The sequence below is a fragment of the Amblyomma americanum genome, chromosome 6 (assembly GCF_052857255.1).
Source record: "Amblyomma americanum isolate KBUSLIRL-KWMA chromosome 6, ASM5285725v1, whole genome shotgun sequence".
NCBI lineage: Eukaryota > Metazoa > Arthropoda > Arachnida > Ixodida > Ixodidae > Amblyomma > Amblyomma americanum.
The window spans coordinates 20601678-20622510 of record NC_135502.1 but is presented as its reverse complement, the minus strand read 5'-3'; the positions used below and the strand labels follow the sequence as shown (position 1 = coordinate 20622510).

The following is a 20833-nucleotide window of genomic DNA, read 5'->3' as shown; positions in this document are numbered from 1 at the left end:
CACTATGTACACAATTGTGTACAAACACAGTTTGCAGGTTTTTCTGGCAGTGTGCTGCACCTAGCATTGATGTCCTTGTTTTGGGCGAATAGTGCCTCTTTCATGTCTAAAATAAGGTGGTTTATTGTGCGAAAAAGAGAATGGAGTTAATAACATTTCGCGCAACAGTGAGAAGGGTAGCACGTCGCCCGCCATTTTTATGCAGGCACATTTTGCCCTGAGTAAAAGAATCTGTTTTTGTTGCACATTTTCAAAAGTAATGTACATTTTTGAAATAGAAATTGATTTCACGCTGCTTTGGGTGTTTTCCAGATAGGTCATGAAATTTGGATGTCAAGATTTCGGATAATTGACACCTTACACAAAATATTGCACATCCATATAAAAAATTAACTGCTTATATTCGGCACTGCAAAACCAACCAATTGTCTTTCTTACGACCTGTGAATGCTATTTATGTGGAAAAATATTTGTTTTCGATGGAAACAGAACGGCATGTGAAAGGGTTAATCTGTGTATGCAGCCTGAATGCTAGGAGATCCTTATATAGCACACACAACGTCTGCAAATGTGGATGTAATAGAAATGTGCTGAAGTCTGCAAAAATCTTGTGTGATCCTTTCTATAATTCACTTCCAAGAGGTCTGCTGATGATGTTTTACGCACTAAATAACTTTCCCCCTCACCAGACCTTGTTGGTACTTCAAGGGGATAGGGCTTGCAAATATCCTATCTGGCCTCCAAGTTGCTTATACAAGCTCTTTCCCATGATTACAGAGAAGTAATGATTTGTGCAGAGTAAAGGCTGCACAAAAGGTGGCTACATATTATGTGTGGGTACACTAAGAATTGGGATAAAATATAGTGTTCGACATTTGTATTTGGTTTGTAACTCTGTGTGCACTTTCCAAATTGCTCTTTGTTGTGGTATTATTATTTGCTGCCCTTTACTGCATGTTCTTTACTGCTTGATCCTTCAGTGAGGAGTGGTTCTCACTGTTTGAGAGAGGAGAGATCTCAAGGAAGCTGAAAGAGAAGGCTCTCAGACTGGAACTTGCAGATTGCAGATTCAGGAGCATATGTTGGAAGGCAAGTGGCTTCAATATTGTTGCATGTCTTGCTAAGAATTTCTGTGCCCCCCTTGCGGTTGTTGCGTGTATGTCAAGAGGAGCCAGACCCAGAAACCAACATGAACAGTTATTAATGTGAAAGCATTAATTGGGTATGTTCGCGGTCTCGTGTCAGATGGAAGTAGACGCAAAACATGTCCGTAGCCCTTGTATCGTTCAAGGAAGAGTTAGGGGTAAAAGAATGATTGTATGAGATAGAGGATGACATAATGTCGCGGTGTGCCAAATTTGGTTGATGGGGATTAATTAATTAGGGGCAAAAAAGTCAATTAGCTGTCAAAATAGCCATGGACGTCTGTATAGTGGGGGGGGGGAGAGACTTCATAACTGCCTTGGAAGTCGATATTCTGGGGAAATACGCAACCAAGCCGGATAAAGGTTTGATATAGATTAAAGGGTGATTAATTAACATCAATTAATTAAACAAAATGCTATGGTCTATGTGGTGTAATTAATTCAGTTAGCCGTCAGAATAGCCAGAGACGTCGAGATAGTGGGAGGGCGTCAAAACAGCCCCGGACTTCGAACTAGTATAAAGCGAAAAAGAGGTTGAAAGGAGTAAACCAGGTTAAAAAAGTGTTAAATGATGTAAAAATAAAAAAGTAAGTAATGCAAAAAAAAATGCACGTCATCCGGCGACGAGTGTGGAAGAGGCGTCAATGCTTTCGCATTCCCCCATTGCAGGTTGCTGCAGTGATCTCTAATGTTTTTAGTAAGGCATTACCTGCTGCCTGGTGTTGCTCGCGTATTGTGCTCTCAGTATGAGGCAGATAGTCAGTTTTGTTGGCAACAAGCTTTCTACAAGTGTTGAATCGGGTTTTTCTTTTTGAACGCTGCAGGTATTTTTAGAATGTCTTCCAGACTCCAGGAGCGACTGGATCGTCGGAACCAGGGCAATGAGACACAAGTATGAGTCAATGCTTGCCAAGGTAGGTCATCTACTTGGGTTTGCATATTGCACTGTTGACATGCAGTCTTGGCGGTGGTGATGTGTTTGTTTTTTTTTAGAAATCCCACTGTCATGACACAAAGTTTTATGTCACCTTGTCACAGACCTGGATATTTAGCTGTTCGGCTTATTCTCCTGTGAAAGGTAGAGATGAAGTGAAAATAGAAATAGGTAACTAAATAAACATTGAATGGCATAGTCAAGAAACAAAGTGATATTGAATGTTTCTTGTGAAGGTTGGGTCTTGGTCCTCTTGATCCCCATCCGTTAGTGGAGATGAAAAATCCTTAGACAGTGGCCACAGTGCTAGTAGGCCTGCCAGGAATTGCTTCGCTTCCCGAGGGCTTAGTGCCTAGGTGATAGGTTGTGGCTTTGCAATGCATGCATTCTGATTTGAGATCCTTCATTTTTAACTCTCCCCTGTGTTCTCCTCCACCTTTATATCCCCCTCCCCCAGTTCGGGGTAGTAAACTAGAATCATCTTCTCGTTAACCTCCTCGCCTTTCTTTCTTCACCCTTTCTATCTTGGCCCATGATATTGTGCTCCGTGGCCATGTCTTTTTTGTATACAGGTTTGAATGAGTGCAGCTGGTGCATGTACAGTCTTTATTTATAGTTTTTATGGTTTGCATTTCTAGACCTACTAGCTACCAAAGAGCATAGCAGCTCCAAGGATGGAAAAGTATTTGAATCAACTTGTAGTCAGGTGTTGTGGTCCTTGGCATTACTTGTGTCACATATGAAATAACGATGGACTGCCGTCTGATTTTTTCTGCTTTGTGCTTGCTGTGTTTTATACTAGCTCATTTCTTAGCTTCTGTCTCTAAGATTTAATTTTCTACTAGGCTGTGCTGAAATTCCGTGTTAGGACTGTATTGACTATAAACAAAAATAATGATGTAAAAAAAAAACAAGGAACAGCTGTTCATGCATTCTGGATTCATGTTTTGATAAGGCTGGGCTTTTTGTTGTTGTAGCCTATTGATGCTTTTTTGTCTTAGCAGCACAGTGTCACTCCCTCCTTTATCCCTTCCCTTACGGCGCAGTTCAGGTGTCCAAGGATATATGAGACAGATACAGCGCCATTTCCTTTCCCCAAAAACCAATTATTATTATTAGCACAGTGTCACAACAGCTGTCTGCTCAGCCCGTATCTCATCTCTGTCAGTGCAGCACAAGCAGTGTTTGGAAAACATGCTTGAGGGGAGAGCGTTCACTTGCTTTTTGTTTCGTAGACATGTCACAATCCAAGGGTTGAAGTGGAGGACCTTGATCTGGCTTGCAACAACCCGCTGTCACAAGAGGAAAGAAGCCCGTGGAACAGATACTTTGAGGACAGCGAGCTGCGGATAATGATCAAGCAGGATGTGATAAGGACGTACGTTCATGCTTGCCGTGCTTGCTCATTGTTCTGCTTCTTTTTCATAATTATTATAATGTTGTGTGAACCATTTGAGAAGCAGCACACCCGTATTCCTGAGTTGCTATGTAATGTATATGGAGGGCTTAATCTGTTCTATGCCATTAAAAAAATGTGCTGTCTGGATAGTATCTTAACATTGTTCATTGTTCAAAGAAATTGTTCATTGCAGGGTGTAAATCTGGAAATCTTTATAGGCATATATTTCTTTTTTTTTTTCATACACACCTTTTTTAGTACTTCTTGATTCCATCAGGTTATGGACATGGGTCTGCAGTTTACGTCTTGAGTGCTTGCTCAGATCCTTGTTTCTGCCACATATTCTGATGCATCAGGTTTCACTTGTATCTCTCAAGAGGCATTGTAACTGATTAACTGTAATGGTTTTTTTTCTTTCAAGAAGAGTAATAAATTACATGTTGCTTTGTGGTCCAGTTAGTTTGCTTTATTGAGTATATTGTTATGCCTGTCTAGCTTGCAAGAAAAACATTTTAATACTGTCAATAGTGAGAGCTGTACTTGCAGCCCGTGCAAGGTTCCTTGCTTGGTAAAAACTGCAGTCTTTGTTTCCACAGGTTTCCAGAGATAGAGTTTTTCCAGACTTCAGATGTCCAGGCAATGATGGTGAACGTGTTGTTCTACTATGCGAGGCAACATCCTCAGATTTCATACCGGCAGGTTTGTACAGTTCCAAAGGGATTATCAGTGGTTGGTGTTTCTGTGGAATTGATGAATAAAAATCTATAGTGCACAGTAACCGTCTGTGAGGTTTGTGCAAGCGGACACTATTTTCCTCAATTTTCACTTTTCTAGAGGTGAAGCTCTAGCACAGAATATATTCTGGGATGTAAATTTGGTGCTTTGCGCAATAGCCTCTTTTGCTGAGGTGTCAGCCTGAGCATGAAAAGCTTAAAGGTAGCCTTTTACAGGTTTTGCAGAGCACATCCAGTGAAACAGAGGCAGACCATTTAGTGTAGCTCATTATTTATCTTGTCAGCATGTCTATGAAAGTCCTACTACGAAAGGTTTGGAGTAGTGGCAATAAACTGGCACTGTACATATTGGCAACTTGATGTGTTGTAGAATTGAGATACTCAGAGGTGGGAAGTCTGAACTGTAGTATGCCACATTATGCCATGAGTTAGTTTGTTTGATCAGTACCAGATGGTACTAAGATACCCTCTGCAAAGTTTTCTAGTCTAGTGCTTTCTTTTCCCTTTGCCATTTGCAACTCCTGAGATCGCATTGAGACATAAGACGTGCTTTGTTTCTTTTTCGAAGGGCATGCACGAACTTCTGGCACCGATCATCTTTGTGCTGCACAACGACCAGCAGGCATTTCTGCATGCCTTAGAGCTTGACTATATTAGGTAAGTGCATGTTTCATGCTCGTGTTGTTGTTGAAGGAGATCTTGGTGACTTGCAGTGATGGTTCGAGCATTAGGATGAGGCATGGCTTTTGGGTTGATAGTGTTGAAGGTAAATTTAAAATGCCGTTTCTTTCTGTATATTCAATAACATGTGCTTCGAGGTCTGATCATTAGTACTTGAGACCGTAAGAAATGTCTTGTCATTGAGATTTACTTGGTTTAGTGTTCCATTTTTAGTGTAATCAATGTACCGTATCTGATTGTTTTTTCTGATGTAAAACAATGTTGAGCTAGATGGCACGTCATATTTATAGAAACAGTGCAAAAGACATTGACAAGCGCTGTCCAGTCTACTTGCCTGTCTATCTTTCACTATAAATATACTATAAATATGTCTTTTTCTATAAGTACATTTCTACAAGTGATTTTTTGCTTTGTTGAAGGAATAGAGATCCCATATTTTAAGGGTGCGAAAAGCTTACCAAAGGACTGCTGTGTCCCAGGAGGCACATGGGCAAATATCAAAAGTGTGGATTGCATAAAACAAATTTATTTAGGTTTTAAGGTACATATACGCAACCAAGCTTGACTTACTCTCAGAGCCTGTTGCAAGCAGCATCAGCATGGCGGATGAAATGGTGTTTAGAAAACGTAGTACCTCTCCTGCCATCTTTGCACATAACTGATGTGCTGGGCAAGGAATTTGGCTGAGCATTGTACTGCTTGTGCAGTGGAAAAGTGCCCTTGTTGCATTTCCCTAGTTGCAAAAGCACCAATGAAATGAATAAATACATAGATAGCATGAACAGGACAGGGACAGAAAGGGGTGTTCTGTGTGCATGTGTCCTTTCTGTCCTAGTTTTGTTTGTGTTACGTATTTCTTCATTACTGACACTGTCTCGGAAACCTAAATTGAAACTTCTGTGTAGAGTTACAGGATAATAAATTTTTCGAAGTGTGTTTCTAATTAATGCGTCATGCCCAAAGCAAACAATTACAGCGAATGAATTGTTACTCATAAACACTTAGTAGTTCTTGTACTGGCATAAATCTGTTTGGTATCTATCATACAATAGTTTTTTAAACCTAACTGATATGGGTCTTCTCATTTCATTTCAGTTTGTTACCTTAAAGACTCATTTTTTAAATTTGTTATTGAGAAATACCTGCTTTGCCCAGTATGCATAAACAGAGGAGTTACAGCCTTGAAAGGAACAAACCTTCATAGGTACAGCTCACTTGGCTACCAGACAATCGCATCCAGTCTGTTACGGTTCACACAAGAAATTAGTCAGCATAAAACCTCATCTTCGTACGATATTCTCATATTTTGAAGTCATGCACTGTTTGTTTGGACATGTAATTTGGTTGGTTTAAGTAAACATCTTTAATGGCACCCTTGTTGTGAAATGGTCAGAACAGCAATTTCAGATGGAGTTTTCTTTGTTGAGAGCAGAGCGGTTCCCATTCTAACTCACTTTTCACTTTAGTTCAGCTTTCTCCTCACTGATACCACCTTAGGACGAACCTTACCACTCTATTATGCATTAGCTCATTTTGCTCAGTCCGGGTTTTCTGGGATGGGTCCCAAACAACACGCATGCTCCAGAATCGGTCGAACAAAGGAAACATGAGCAGTTTTTTTTTTCTTTTTTTGGGCCAAGAGGTTCAGTACTGCTGAATGAAATTTTGCTGTCTGGCTGCGTTTATGACTACAGCATTTACGTGGGCATTCTGTGAACAGTCAGTCTACTGTGGATGCACTCCATAAAAGGTGGGAAACATACAGTAGCATGGAAAGGAAAATGATAGGTATAACGCTAAGAGACAGGAAAAGGTCAGAGTGGGCCAGGAGCCAAACGTGGGTTAATGACGTCCTAGTCAAAATCAAGAGGAAGAAATGGGCTTGGGCAGGGCATGTAATGCAAATGCAAGATAACCAATTGTCATTAAGAGTAACAGAATGCTGACACTGTTGCAGAAGGTAGATGCACAAGCGGTGGCTCTAATGTGCTTCTGCACTTCACTGCACCATGCATAGCCCAGTTGTCAGTGTGTCACAGCTTTCCACCTATTGTCTCCGTGCATATTTGTTCCATATTATCAAAAAGCATTTTTAATCATTCTGATAGAGTTCTATTCTCGTGTGAACTGAGCATATCTGAGGTTGTAACATGTGCATGATAACCGCTGCCCATGTGCTCACTGTTTGAAGTGTTGGGTGTCTGAAATTATTGGTCGGTCAGGATAGCTATAATCATTGATCTAGTAACGTGTTACTATTTTTCTGTTTGTTTGTGAATGTACTTGCCATTGGTGTAGTGTGAATGTAATTGTCATCTGTATGGATTTCTTTTTCTGCTTGTAGGGAATTCCCAGACTCATTAAGGTAAGTGCCCTCCAAATCGTCTTTCCCAAATAATATTGCTGTGTGGATGCTGCTTTTTCTTTAACCTGCTCCAAAATTTTTTCCCAGGGATGACATTAGGGAGCTTCTGAACCCTGACTACACGGAACATGATGCCTTGTAAGAATCCCTTTTTTAGTATTTATCTCATTGTGAAGTATAACATATCATTTCATGGGCTCTCTATCCTCTCTTGAAAAACAGTGTAAGAACAAATGCTAAGCAGGGGATGGAGCATTAGGGTTGCAAAATGTGCTCCGAGAATTATATCTTGCAGCTGTTTTGCATATTTGTTAGATGCTATGGCTGCAGGAACCAGAATTCTGTTTCTTCTAGGTTTTTCCAGGTTGGTTGCAGTTCAACCTCATGCATAGTACTAGGTAATTAGAATCTTTGCCTGAATGTGACATTGAAAAGGTTTTGAGAGGATGGTAACAGCGTTGTCACCTGACACCTTTTACTTTCCAATTTCAATAGCAGTACATGTTGTGATATGAGTGCAGTTACATTTCTATATGACAGAGTAATAACTTGAGTGAATTAAGCATATAAATGCATGCACAGAATTAAAATGTTTTTTTTTACCTTCGTGTGGCATCTCATGTGCAGTTCATTATAGAAAAGTGTACAGTTCAACTGTTGTTGTAAATTTTATAGGTAATGCTGTCATAAGAATGCATCCATTGCAGAACAAGACGGGAGTTTAGGCAGCATTCTGAGAGAGTGCGTCATTTGCACATAAAGGCACCAGATGGCTCATGGTGTAAGTGTTTTACGAAAGGTCGAAGTAATTAGCACTCGGCACTTTAAAGGTCAAATGCAGGAGGAAATCGCACCGTCAAATCTCTTGCATATTTGTTTCTTTGGAAAAATGAAAGTGCCTGCCTAGTGCAGTTTTGCTGGCAGTGCCAGTGTTATGAAATCATTTTATACAGCTGGAAACCATGTGACAGTGAATATGTTTAGACTTGGGCTAAATGAATTGCAGCTTGTATTAGAGAGAAGGGGGAAAAGTGAATTAGTTTAGTGGCACATCCTTTTCTTCTTGTATTTTGTGTGGGCACTTTTTTTTTCTAGGAAAGTGGCTCACTGTTGCCCCAGGGAAGACTTATTACTAGTCCACCCTGCTAAACTCTCAACCAGTCACCATCATATAGACCCCAGACTCTACTAGCTTCTTACAACCTGCACTTATTACTGAGACCATAAATTTGCAAGCATGACTAGCAAAAAATATGCTGGACTCTCTTTGAAAGCAAAGGTAAAAGTTAGCCTCAGGGGAACACTGGTTTACGTTGACATATAGTTTTACAGCTTTACGCCATCACTCCAGGGTCTTGGTGGTCCGAGGTCAAATTTTTATTTCAAGCTTCCCATTGCATCACGCAAATTTTGAAGCTCTGGCTAGTGCACTATGTTTGGAATTGCTGGTTAATTTTAATAGCGTGGTTTATTCAGGCAAAGCATTACTATTTAATGGCACTAAGGTTTTATGGAGGGAGGCACACATTAGTGTTTGTGCTTTTTCCTTTTTTTATTTTTCAGCTTCTTGTTCAGTCAAGTCATGGATGCTGTTGAGTCTTGGTACTCGTGGAATGAAAATTATGTGAAGGTAAGCCATGGGGACTATTTCAGGATTGTTCAAAACTTTTTGCAAAATTTTGTTTTGTAACAGAGGCTAATGAAAGCTAAAAATGTTGACAGATTTGCCTGCCTGGCTGGGTTTGATGAGCCTGTCTGGGGGCAGACACTAGCTACTGCCCCCAGTCACCCCTGAAGAAGGAGCCGAGCTGGCTTCGATACATTGGGTTCTAAATTAAATTGTTTAATATAAATAGAGGCTAATGTTCACATAGTAAAGGACACAAATTTATGGCTTGAAATTTACCTGTGCACTGCTTGTGCACTGTCTCATTTGAAGGAGTATAGACACCTTATTTTTCAGTGCGTGTTTTCTTGTTTGTAATGATGCGTAAGGCAATATTATACATGGATTACCTCCTGGTATTCTTCTACGACTGCTAAATAATTTATAATCACATTTCTTTCTCGTGCTGTTTCGGTATTAGTTTCAACAGCCGAATGATGACTGTGACGTCAAAATGTGCTGACGGGTCATGTGAGACATGAAAAAACTGCAGTATAATGGCTGCTTCCACATTCTTTGTCATTCCGGCCCTTGAGGAAGGCTGGCTTCAGCACTGCAGTAAATTAAAATTGATGAAACAGCGATTATATGGACGTTTTACCATGCCTCGCGTGACACAAAAGCACTCTTTGACGTCACAGCCATCGTTCGGCTGTTGAAACCAAAACCGAAACAGCATGACAGAAAAAATTCCACTGTAAATTATTTTAGGTGAATATCGCATGGTGATTCATGCGTAGTAGTGTCTTCCACATCATTGTAGAGAAGAAAACATGCCACCAAAGTTAGGTGTCTATACTCCTTTAAAGCATGTGAACATCATTATTCACTTAGCTTTGTTTCATTGGTAGTGGTGGTAGTAAGTGGTAATATAGTGCCTCTTCACAGCTGTAGTTTGAAAGTCACGCTTTGAACAAAACTACTGTATTTGGAAGTTCTGAGAGCATGTTCTTTGTTAGTTCAGTGTGATTGCTGTTGTCCCAGCAGCCATTTATCCACAAGATGATCTTAATTCTGAACATGCAAGTTAAATTTTCCAATAAATAACAGTTACCTTTTAGCTGTTGTTAGGCGCCGCGCATGACACTGAAAGTCATGTTTGCTGCCACCGAAATCAGCAGCAGCAGCCAGATGTCATCCACTGTAGGACAAAGACCAGGGCTGTATACTCTGCATTGAACCTGGTGTATGCATGCTTGCACAAGCGATGGAGGGTGTCCATGATCAAACTAGCTGTCTGTGACTCGGTTTACAGTAAACATATTAAGATGTTATGCTGATTGGTCTAAGTGGTGGTACTTCGTGCATGCAAAAGCATCGCAAAAAGCATTTGTACGAGAGACCAATTCAAGTAATCCCTATCTGTATGGGTTTTCTGAACAAAGAAGGTGCTGCAGCAGGCAGCCTATATACTATAGTGTAGTTTGTCATCCTAGTGAAAAGTCAAAATGTAAAAATGGGCTCGTGTAGGATACATGTAATGCAGAGAACAAATAATTGATGGCCTGATGGGCTAACACAGTTAAGCAAAATGCAAAGGCAAAATACTAAAGGTGTGAGCAGAAGTCAGTCAGGTAAGGAGATGAGATCTTCAAGTTTGCTTCGATAGCGTGCCCATGGTGACATACGAAAGGGCTAATTAGAGGTCATCAGGAGGGGCCCTTTCTCTTCCTGCAGTGTATGTAATCGTGCTGGTGATGGCGACAGTAGAAACAAACGCATGTGCTGAAACATAAATTGGTTCTGTCTTGTTGCTTTGTGTACCTGTCCAGCTTGACCAGTTCAGCTTCATGCCGTTTGCCAAGACAAGCACGCTGGGCTTGCACAATGGCCTTGGTGTGAAGCTATGCCGAATCAACCAGGCGATGCTGAAGGCACATGATCTTGCCATCTATACGCACCTGGAGAACATGGAGATCCCGCTGCATGTCTTCGGAATGTACGTTACTAAGTCAAGCTTACTTATGATCAACGGAAATTGTATGATTCTACTCTGTGAGAACCGTGTCTTGACATTTTGGAGGGATGATGTGAGGATCCTCTTCCCGTGGATCTCTGGTAGGATGTTGGTGATTACAAAAATCAGTTAATTCGAAGATTCTTGGGGGTCCTAAATGTTACCATGCATATTTGACCGGATAAATAACTTACTTGAGTCCCAGCCTCCGAGGCTTCAGACTTGGCGAGAGCTGGGCTGGTTGTGTGCTGTTTTGGTGATTTTGTGTCCCCAAGTTTGCTACTGAAATTAATGGTTCTGTTTCCAGCTTGCTATAGGATACACTTATGCACCCCACGGATTTGCCAGTTCCAGGTTGCTTTGGTCTATATTGTGAGGCTTCGCTAAGCCAGCTTTCCTCACCTGTTTCCACAGCAAGCTGCAGCACAAGCACTCATGCATGCAATTTCTTTTTCTTTTTCTCTTGTTGAAAGCAAGCAACGTCCTTGGTCACATTGTATGAAAAGGCTACAGTGTAGAATTTAAAACTTCGTGCCTAACAGCAGACCTGAAGGTGTGCCCCATTTTAGGAACTAAGTCAGTGTGTTCAGAAATTTGGCACTTAAGGCGCACATATAAACTCTGAATGCCCTCTCATTTAAACGATGAGCCCCAGAGGAATTTTAAGGCATGGCTTTTAAGGCATTGGCTTTTAACATTTATGGCAACCTCTGGGACAAATGCCAGCAAACTTTGCTGTTCATTGGGTTACTTTACAGGATATGCAGAAGCGTTTTGGCTTTAAAATGCAGTTGAAATTCTGGTGTGACTAATTGAAGCAGAAGTGAAATTCTGGCTATTTGGGATGTTGAAAATCATGAGCCCAGGCAAACTTTTGCAATGGCGGTGGTTAAGCAGTAAATGTTGACAGCAAAAATGACTGCTAGTTAGTCACATTGGCAACTGCAGCTTTGTCAAGTGTAATGGGTGCAACTGCAAAGTAATGTGGGTGGTTGAAGAGAGCTTTGCGCTTCTTTTTTTTTCTTCTTTTTAGTATTATTTTTAAACTTCCTTCGTTTGAATATTTCCCACAGTCAACGAGCCTGCAAATAAACCAGGTTTTACCGTGCATTCTTTGCTTCATAATATATTTTAACTTATGTTAATGTGTTTGATAGTCTGATTGCACTATGCAAATATTTTGCTTGCACAGCTTCTTCTTAAAATATGGAGAAATATGCACTCTCTGTGGAGAAGTAGCCTAGATGTTAAAAAGCATAGAATGCAAAGATGGGTTTACTGAAATGGTTGTGAATGAATAGGGCACAGAAGAAAAAACTTTCATTTGGTAGTACTAGAAGCATTTTGAGAGAACCTACGTCCAAAGACGTAACGTTTTTTGGGTAGTCATAATGTTTATTAATGTTTGACTGAAGTAACTGCCCAACTAAAGTTGCGGCTTCAATGCGCCACACTCACAAGGTGGAGTAGGTTTGCGCACAGTATTTTAGAGTAAGAACAAGTCTTGGCATTTGTGGCTACGTGACCTTTTGCAGATTTTGCAATTCAGTGTCTGATGTTGTTAGTTGTTGAAGACTTCCCTCATGGGCCATTACTGCAACACTTTCATGAATGTCACGGAAGAAGGATTTACTTCCTAATTAACGGGGCCTGTATGTTGTGGTACACTCATATTGTGTGCTTAAGATGCCAGAATGCAACATATCAGTGCAAAGTACCTTTTTCTAGCCATATCCTTGCACTGTTTCAGGAGAAAGAGAATGGCAGATTTCCCGGAGTAGAATGACCTGTCATTTTTTCCTAGCATCTTTTGCTCTCCTTTGCAGACGCTGGCTCCGACTGTTGTTTGGGCGAGAGTTCATCCTTCCTGAACTACTCATCTTGTGGGACGCCATTTTTGCTGACAGCTTGGCCTTCAACTTGGTTGACTACATATTTGTCTCCATGCTCATCTGCATTCGAAAACCTCGTAAGCAAATTTATTATGCTCGTGAAATAGGCTAGACAGGTGGCTATTTAGGTCTTTGAGGAAGCCAGCTTGATTTGGTCAGTTGGTACCGACTTTCCAAAGTTAGTTGAGCAGGAGAAGTGCTCTCGTCCTACATATGTTATCCGCATTAGTTCAATTAATTCACCTCTAAGCATCTGTGAACACTACCTCAAATATGGTGGTGTATTTTGGTAAAAGAGAATAACACAATGTCTGCAAATAAAACTGCTATGTAGGCTCTGAACTTGTCCCCAGATCTGTGTAAGTTGTCTTTGATTTAGTACCTAAATAAGTAAAAGAATAAGTGGGTGCCTAAATTCATGTAAAAAGTATTCAGTAATTGTACCAGGCGAGTTACATTAAAAATGTAATTATTTCCACCGTCTTATCTGCGCCTTCCATACCTCGGCACCATGAGAGGTGGCTCAATCACTGTCTCACTCACGGCTACTCGCACTCACATCCACTCACTCACACTCATGTCCAGTCACACCCACAACCACTGACTCGCACTCATGCTCATGGCCACCCACACTCGCATCCACTCACTCGCACTAACACGTCCACTTGCTGTCACACTCACAGATGTGAGGGCTGTGAGTGAGATGTGAGTGTGAGTATGCCGATATGAGTGCACTCATGAGTGAGTGTGCCTTCTCAACATGCAAGCTTGAATGCAAAGTAGAACTTCTGCACACAGCACTACATTGTTAAATTTGCTCAGATCTGAATGCTTCACATTTCATATTTCGTGCTTGATTGAGCTGTCCAGGTTCGCTTTCATCATTTATGAACTGGGGCAAAATGTACTCTAGCTGCATCATTAACAAAGCACAAGCCTGCTGGCCTTAGTAGCGCTGCCCCGCAAGCAAGATTAAAAAGCTTCTAATCCATTACAGTGCTGAACTCCGACTACGCCAAGTGCCTGAGCTACTTGATGAAGTATCCTGCCGGTCGGAACGTCACCTACATTCTACAGTTGGCTCTTCACTTAAAGGACCCAAGGGTATGTTTACTGCTCGCTGTTCTTCTCCTCTCAGACCAAAAATGATTACCTGCTCTGTGACCTGTGAACATTATTAGAAGCAAAGGTGTCAAGAGTTGCCTCCAAATGGAGGAATCAAGGATTTGAAAAAAAGATAGTGTGCACAGTAGCTCATTAAATTTGCAGTGTAATCCACTTATAACGATACCAGATATAATGATATATCGCTTAAATATCAAATTGTTTAGATTTATCAATTCTCCCATTGCCCCTATGTTAAAATAAACCGTGTACTATAATGATTCAATTATCGGCAAAATAACTGATACAATGATAGGATTATGGCTGCCTGGAAAGTGTCTACCAGCAAAATTTGTCTGGAAGCTTGATAAAAAAGTAAAATACTTTGAAGCGAATATACGTAAAAACTTTGCGAACAGACCAGCATCGCGAAATTCGTGAGCGTTGCCTACGGCCTTGGGAACCAGGCACTAGCATCGTTACAATCGCTGGATGGAGGAGCTTGCTTGGCTGCTTCTGCGCAACGCAACGTTGTCTCACACAAACGTAGTTTAGATGATTGGGAATATAATTTTTTTTTAAGCATTCGCTTTTCTTGCGTGCTGTGTGCAGCAGAGTCCTTGGCAGTTTGCCAATATGTTTTGTGCTGATAACATCCCAGCGTTTTTACACTGTGGTGTGTTTACCTGCGTGCCCTTGACAGCACTGTTGGCGGTGGCTACATGCATGGGGCAATACTTACGTGCATGGGGGAATACATGGTTGTGTTCTTTTTGCTTTTTTTTTGCCGGTCTACATATTTATTTCATTTATTTATTTATTTCATAAATACTGCCGACTGCCCTTTGGCGGTCAGGGCAGGAGTGCACAAAGGAAAAAAATTACAAAGTGGCAACAACAAAATAACAGCGACAAAGGGCGATTACAGTACGAGGACAAAATTCAATAAGACCAACGGGAAGCAAAAAAAAAAAAAAAGTACAGGCAAATCATTCGACGTCAAACAGTCTAAGTGAACAGAATAAAAACAAGGAAACCGAAATACACTGTGTACTAGACACGCTACTGCGATACATGAGCCGAAACAGCAGACAAGAAGGATTCTGAAGATACCAGGTTGGTGATATCGCTTGGCAGTCGGTTCCATTCGGAAATGGTGCGTGGAAAGAAGGAACAAGAATATGCTTTTGTTCGGCATCGTGGCATCAAGATAGTCCTTTCGTGTTTGTTACGGGTGGGGCGTGTTGTGTTGTATTGCATGTAACTCTGAAAATTCAGTTTTGTTTTATTATGTATGATATTGAACAACATTTTTAGTCGGTGCTGCTTGCGACGGGATTCAAGAGTGGGAAGCCCAGATCTGTTGAGCAAATCAGACACCGAGACCTGCCGACCATAAGCGTGGTAAATAAACCGGAGTGCTTTCCTCTGGACGCCTTCAAGATTTTTTATATCCGTTTTTGTGTGCGGATCCCATACAACGTCGGCGTATTCGAGCACTGGACGCACAAGTGATGTGTATGCTGTCAGTTTAGTTTTGCTCGTGCAATGCTTTAGGCGGTGCCTTAATAATCGAAGTTTTTTGGACGCTGCTGAGACAATAGACTGGATGTGTACGCTCCAGTTCAGGTTGGATGTCATGGTTACCCCAAGATATTTCACCTGAGTCACTGAGTTGATCGGAAGGCCATTGATTTTGTATGTGCATTGGAGCGGTTGTTTCTTTCGTGTTACTGTCATTTTTCCGCATTTTGAACTGTTTATACCCATTTGCCAAGTACAACACCAGCTGGAAACTGCTGTTAAGTATTCGGCTAGGAGTGTCTGGTCTTCGACTGATGTGATACTATGGTATATAACACAGTCGTAGGCGAAGAACCGACAGCGTATGGGTGAGTTGAAGGACAGGTCGTTCAAATAAATAAGGAAGAGAAGCGGCCCAAGGACTGAGCCCTGGGGAACTCCTGAAAGTACCGGCGCTTTTGTGGAGTGAGATTCAGATATTTGAACAAACTGATGCCGCTGTGTAAGATAGGAATCTAACCATTGTACTACTTGCCGATTATTTAAACACCACCTTATTTTTAACAAAAGATTGCCATGCGATACCCGGTCAAACGCTTTTTCGAAGTCAATGAAAATTAAATCTACCTGTCCATTATTGTCAAGTGACATCATAATTTCATTTGTGATATGAATAAGCTGCGTCACTGTCGACAAGCCTTGCCGAAACCCGTGCTGGCTTTCAATAAAAAAACCGCTTCCCTCTAGGAATGAACTTATGTGCTTGAAAATAAAATGTTCTAACACCTTACTGGACGTACATAACAAAGAAATTGGCCTGTAATTCTTCACGCAAAGCTTGTCTCCTGATTTGTGAATGGGTATCACCTTTGCTGTTTTCCAATCGTTTGGAATTTCTCCTGTCCTGAGACTTTCAGTAAAAATAATGAAAAGGTATTTAGCGCACCACTCAGCATATCTGTACAGAAAAGCGTTAGGAATATCGTCTGGTCCAGAGGATTTTTTTGTGTTCAACTGCAATAGAGCCGAAACAATACCCTCCTCGTTAATAATTAGGTCTGGCAGATTGAAATGGCTAGTTCGAGATTCGGAGACTGAGTTGCTGTTACTCAGGAATACAGAGGAAAAGTGCTCATTGAAGGCAGTCGCTAAGCAGAGGGAGTCGGTAACAACTCTGCTGTTAAGGAGAAGTTTGCTAACCGGGTCTTTTTTCTGTGACAGATGCCTCCAGAACTTTTGGGGGTCAGTTTTTAGAAAATTGTGCATCTTGACATTAAAAAAGTGGTACCGTGAAGATTTTATTTTTGAACGCAGTTCAGCCCGAAGAGCCGGCAAAGCACCACCAACTTTGTTGCTTGACCTTGATAAGCGCTTCACGCGACGTTTTAACTGTATGATCTCGCGTGTTATCCAGGGACACGCCATTTTCAGCTTCTTATGTTTAAGCGGCACGTACTTGTTGATACATTGATGAACCGTACTTTTGAATTCTAACCACAAGTCGTTCACACTTGTACGCCCATCAGTGTATTTTTTAGCAAAGGATTCATACGTCAGTTCAAGCTGATCTAGAACGCTTTCATCCTGAGCATTGTTAAAGTCGCGAAACGCTTTTCCTTCCTGATGAACAGCTACTGGTCGCATCAATTCGATCGGATTTTCTGGTTTTCTCAATATCGCTATAAGTGGATTGCACTGTAGTTGTAATTGTGTTGTTGGCATAGCTGGAAGGGTTTTGCGTTGCTAATTGACAAGTTTCCGAGCTGAAATGTGCTAGTATTGAGATTTTTTTTGTACTGCACATGATGGGGCTGGCGTTCAGTGTTTTGCTCTTATTTACAGTGTCAGTCTAGTAGGTGTACCTTTCAAATTGCCCTCCTCATTTTGAGGGGTGCAGAAACCCTTAGTTCAGGGTTCTCATTTTTTGACAAAGTCACTTGGTCTGTTACATAGGGAAATACAATTGATCAATTATATATCGAGCTAGGAGGGGATTGCAAAATATAGTTTGATGAATCGATAATTCAATATAAAAAAACATGGTAGCAGATAAGTTTATCTGTAGCCCAGAAGCATGGATACGTTGCACTCATGCTAGCGGCACGCTTCCTGCAGCGACGTGCTGCCTGCTAGCAAACTGGCAGTACACTGCTCGCTGGGTGTCACAAGGCCTAGCTCACTTTGCACCGAAGCCGCAGTGGACAGTGCATTGGGAAAAGCCACCGCCATTCATGAAAGGTCCAATTCTGTTACTGGTACACTATAAATGCAATACAGTTAAAACTCGATTTAACGAAGTTGAGGGGAGCCGTGAATTATTTCGTTAAATCGAGAACTTCGTTAAATTGAATGAGGCATTTCTTGGGCACATAATTCAGTACATTCGATTACAGTAAAACCTCGTTAAAACGTACCCGCTTAAACAGTACTTTCGTTTTAAAAGTAGTAAAGTCAAGTCCCCGACTGAGCACCCATTGAACATACTGCATTTTGCATCCGCATAAACCGTACCAGCTTATCGCGGTCGTATCGGTTAGCACGTACCATTTTCACTTTTCGTCGCACTCGCGCGTGACGAATTCACGCCGGTAGCACCGACCCAAAGGACGGTTCGGCTAGCGGCGCAACAATCTTCCCTAAATACCGCCGACGGGACGGCAAGCCACACAGCTAATGACAAATTGGCGCCAAAGTTGGTAATCATACAACTAGCGCAATCTTTGGGGGTCCGTATGGTCATCGTCATGACCCCCCGCGCTACTTTCGAGTGGGTAGCGCCAACACCACGACCGGCGCCGCTAGCGCGTATGAAAAGAAACAACAAAACTTCTTACTCGACAAGAAAGGCCCGAGGGGACTACAAATTTATTTTCCGCCAAAGAAGTCGGTGATCTTTGCCTGCGTGCACTTTGTGAGCAACGGCCGCACCGATTTCTCGTAGGTCTGAAGTGCGTCCAGCGCGTCTTCCGTCCCCTCGTGTGCGCCGGCAAAATGTCGCAGCAGATCGAGAGCATCCATCACCTGACCTGGTGTCGGCACGGGAGCTTCGGCACCTGCAGGATCGTCGGCAGCGTCTTCAGCCGTCACTCCCTCCACGCTTCCTACAAGCCGCATCAGTCAAAACTTCCGTTGTGACTGCGTTTGCGTCGGCGTTCACGTAGTCTGAGAAACTTATGCCTGTGGGCACTACATCCACTGAGCGAAGGTGTTCCCAGGCATCTTCATCCTCGTGCACGGCGCTCGCGCAGTCCGGACCAGCTTCGGCAGTTTCAGGGCCTAGTGTACCGAAACCGGCAGTCCTGAAGCAGTTGACAATTATCGACGGCCTCAATGGTCTCCAAGCTGCCGCCACCATCTCAACCGCCATAAAAAGGCACGGGGAAATCCGCACAAGAGCGAACACAGAGCACAACACACAAACACACACAAAAAAAAAACACTCAAACTGCAACAGCGCCATCTATGAAATGTGGCACGAAACTTTTTTACTGCTGGCGCCATCTTGTGAGCTCGACTCAAAATTAAAACTCGTTTTGCGCCGCGCAGTTTGAAAACAGCGACGGGATGAAGATGCTCCGTGCTGTTACCGCTTACTCGTAATCAATAAATTTTGGGGTGCTGTCTACAAAATAGACCAAAAATTAACACTTTTTCACCTTTATTTCTCGAAAAAAGGTTCGTTAAATCGGGACAGATCACGGAATCGGTTTCGTTATTTCGGGTTAGTCAAAGCATTGAACCCTATGGGCGTCTGAGGGGGAATTAGGATACCTTCGTTAAATCGAGATTTTCGTTAAATCGGGTTTCGTTAAATCGAGTTTTGACTGTACTCTCTCAAACGTTAGGGTGCAGATCTTCTCTGCACTGCCTTCAGCTATGAAGCAGGCCATGCAAGATGTGCTGGAAGCCTTCAGTCAGCTAGGCTAGCTTCACTGCAAGACAACCAGTACACCGCACCTCAGCTTTTCCACACAACAGCAGTTTGGCATTGAAAATAAGCATGGCAGAACGAAAGCCTCTCTCAAATGCACCCCATGTTCACCTTGTCACGTGGTAATGCGATGCTGGCGCAAGCACCCAAGGCCACACAGCTGACCCGGCTCCCTGCATGGAAAGTGATTGCGGGAGTGCCATTAGGAGAAGTGCCACTTGGAGGGGCACAGCACGCAGTTCGTTATATTGAATGTATGAGAGCTCAATAAATGCGAACACCACTGCTATACTTCCTTCGCATGAGATTTTCAATGAATATTTGTACAGTTTGATATAAGCAGTAATTTGATATATCTAGGTTTAGTATACAGTAGATTCCCGTCGAACTGGGTAGACTCCCATCGACGCCGTCGAGAGTAGACTTCTGTTGAAGGCAAACTCGTTTAAGATGAATTTTCGGGTAATATAAACAATGTGAGACCTTTGGTTGGTTTGCCATAGGACTCCATATAAAAAAAAATCTTTTTGAGATGAACTGTTTCGTGCGTGACAAACTTTCACGGCGACCGCGAACCACGGCGGCCTCGTACAAGGGTGCCCGAGGATGCCCAGTAAAGGAAAAATTTGTAAAATTCTTCGACTCAAGAAAGCGCACTCTGACAAGATAGCTTCCGCAAAATTTCGTGCTCTTGTGCGGAGAAGCTGTCTTGCGGGGGCACACATTCTTGCGGGGAAGCTTTCTTGTCGTTGCGGAAAAGGCAGAGCATCTGCGCTCCTGCTTGTGCACGGCATAGAGATGCCAAATCTCGGCATCGTGCACACGTCACAGGCCGCGTGCTGCCACCGGCGGACCAAAAGGGCAAGTAGGCGCGAAGTGCACCTGCTCGTTGACTTGGGAGCCAAATTTTTCACTGACACGGCGATGCAATACGTGTTATCACGACATAGTGGGCAGATATCGGCATTTCATGGGCACTACCTGCTTCGGACTGAAAGGCACATGGTACACCTGCATGGTACACTGCGAAAGGAGCAAGATTAGAGAAAGATGCACAGCTGCCAGCTGGGCGGCACTCCGAGCCTCAAAAAGCATGTCAGGAACAAAAGCAAAAAAGGAAAATCGATAGCATTCGCTGCTGAAGAGAGAGAGAAAAAGAAAGGGTGAAAAGGAGACCAGGCCAATGCTGCTTTCAAGTAGGATAACGCGACTTTGTTTCATGCCATCACTGTTCAGCCCACTTCATGCATAGTGCCTTACATATGTTCCATTTGCAATTGTCCTCTCACATTAAGGTCATTTTATTTATTTTTTTCGTGTAACACATATTTGGGCATGCGCAGCATTCTCACATATGTTTTTTGAGGTCACTTCTGGTAAGATGAACTTCTGATAAGGCAAACAAATTTTCTTATCCGCTCCCCTTCAAGTTCATCTTGGGAAGTCTACAGTATTTGGGATCGACTGTATAAGCAGTTGGTTGACCACTGTTATTGAGCCT

At 42.3% G+C, this 20833-nt stretch overlaps 1 protein-coding gene across 2 annotated transcripts in view; it reads left to right on the top strand.

Moving 5' to 3' along the window:
- The window catches only part of TBC1D5 (TBC1 domain family member 5), a 35491-nt gene that overhangs the window by 4182 nt on the left and 10476 nt on the right, over nt 1-20833 (top strand). For both annotated transcript variants that reach the window (XM_077668734.1, XM_077668733.1), the window contains exons 3-13: nt 981-1089; nt 1970-2059; nt 3315-3457; nt 4075-4177; nt 4781-4869; nt 7238-7258; nt 7346-7396; nt 8822-8888; nt 10697-10863; nt 12708-12850; nt 13771-13877. In XM_077668734.1, the coding sequence (XP_077524860.1) occupies nt 981-1089; nt 1970-2059; nt 3315-3457; nt 4075-4177; nt 4781-4869; nt 7238-7258; nt 7346-7396; nt 8822-8888; nt 10697-10863; nt 12708-12850; nt 13771-13877 (1090 nt within the window). The remainder of the gene's footprint in view (nt 1-980; nt 1090-1969; nt 2060-3314; nt 3458-4074; nt 4178-4780; nt 4870-7237; nt 7259-7345; nt 7397-8821; nt 8889-10696; nt 10864-12707; nt 12851-13770; nt 13878-20833) is intronic.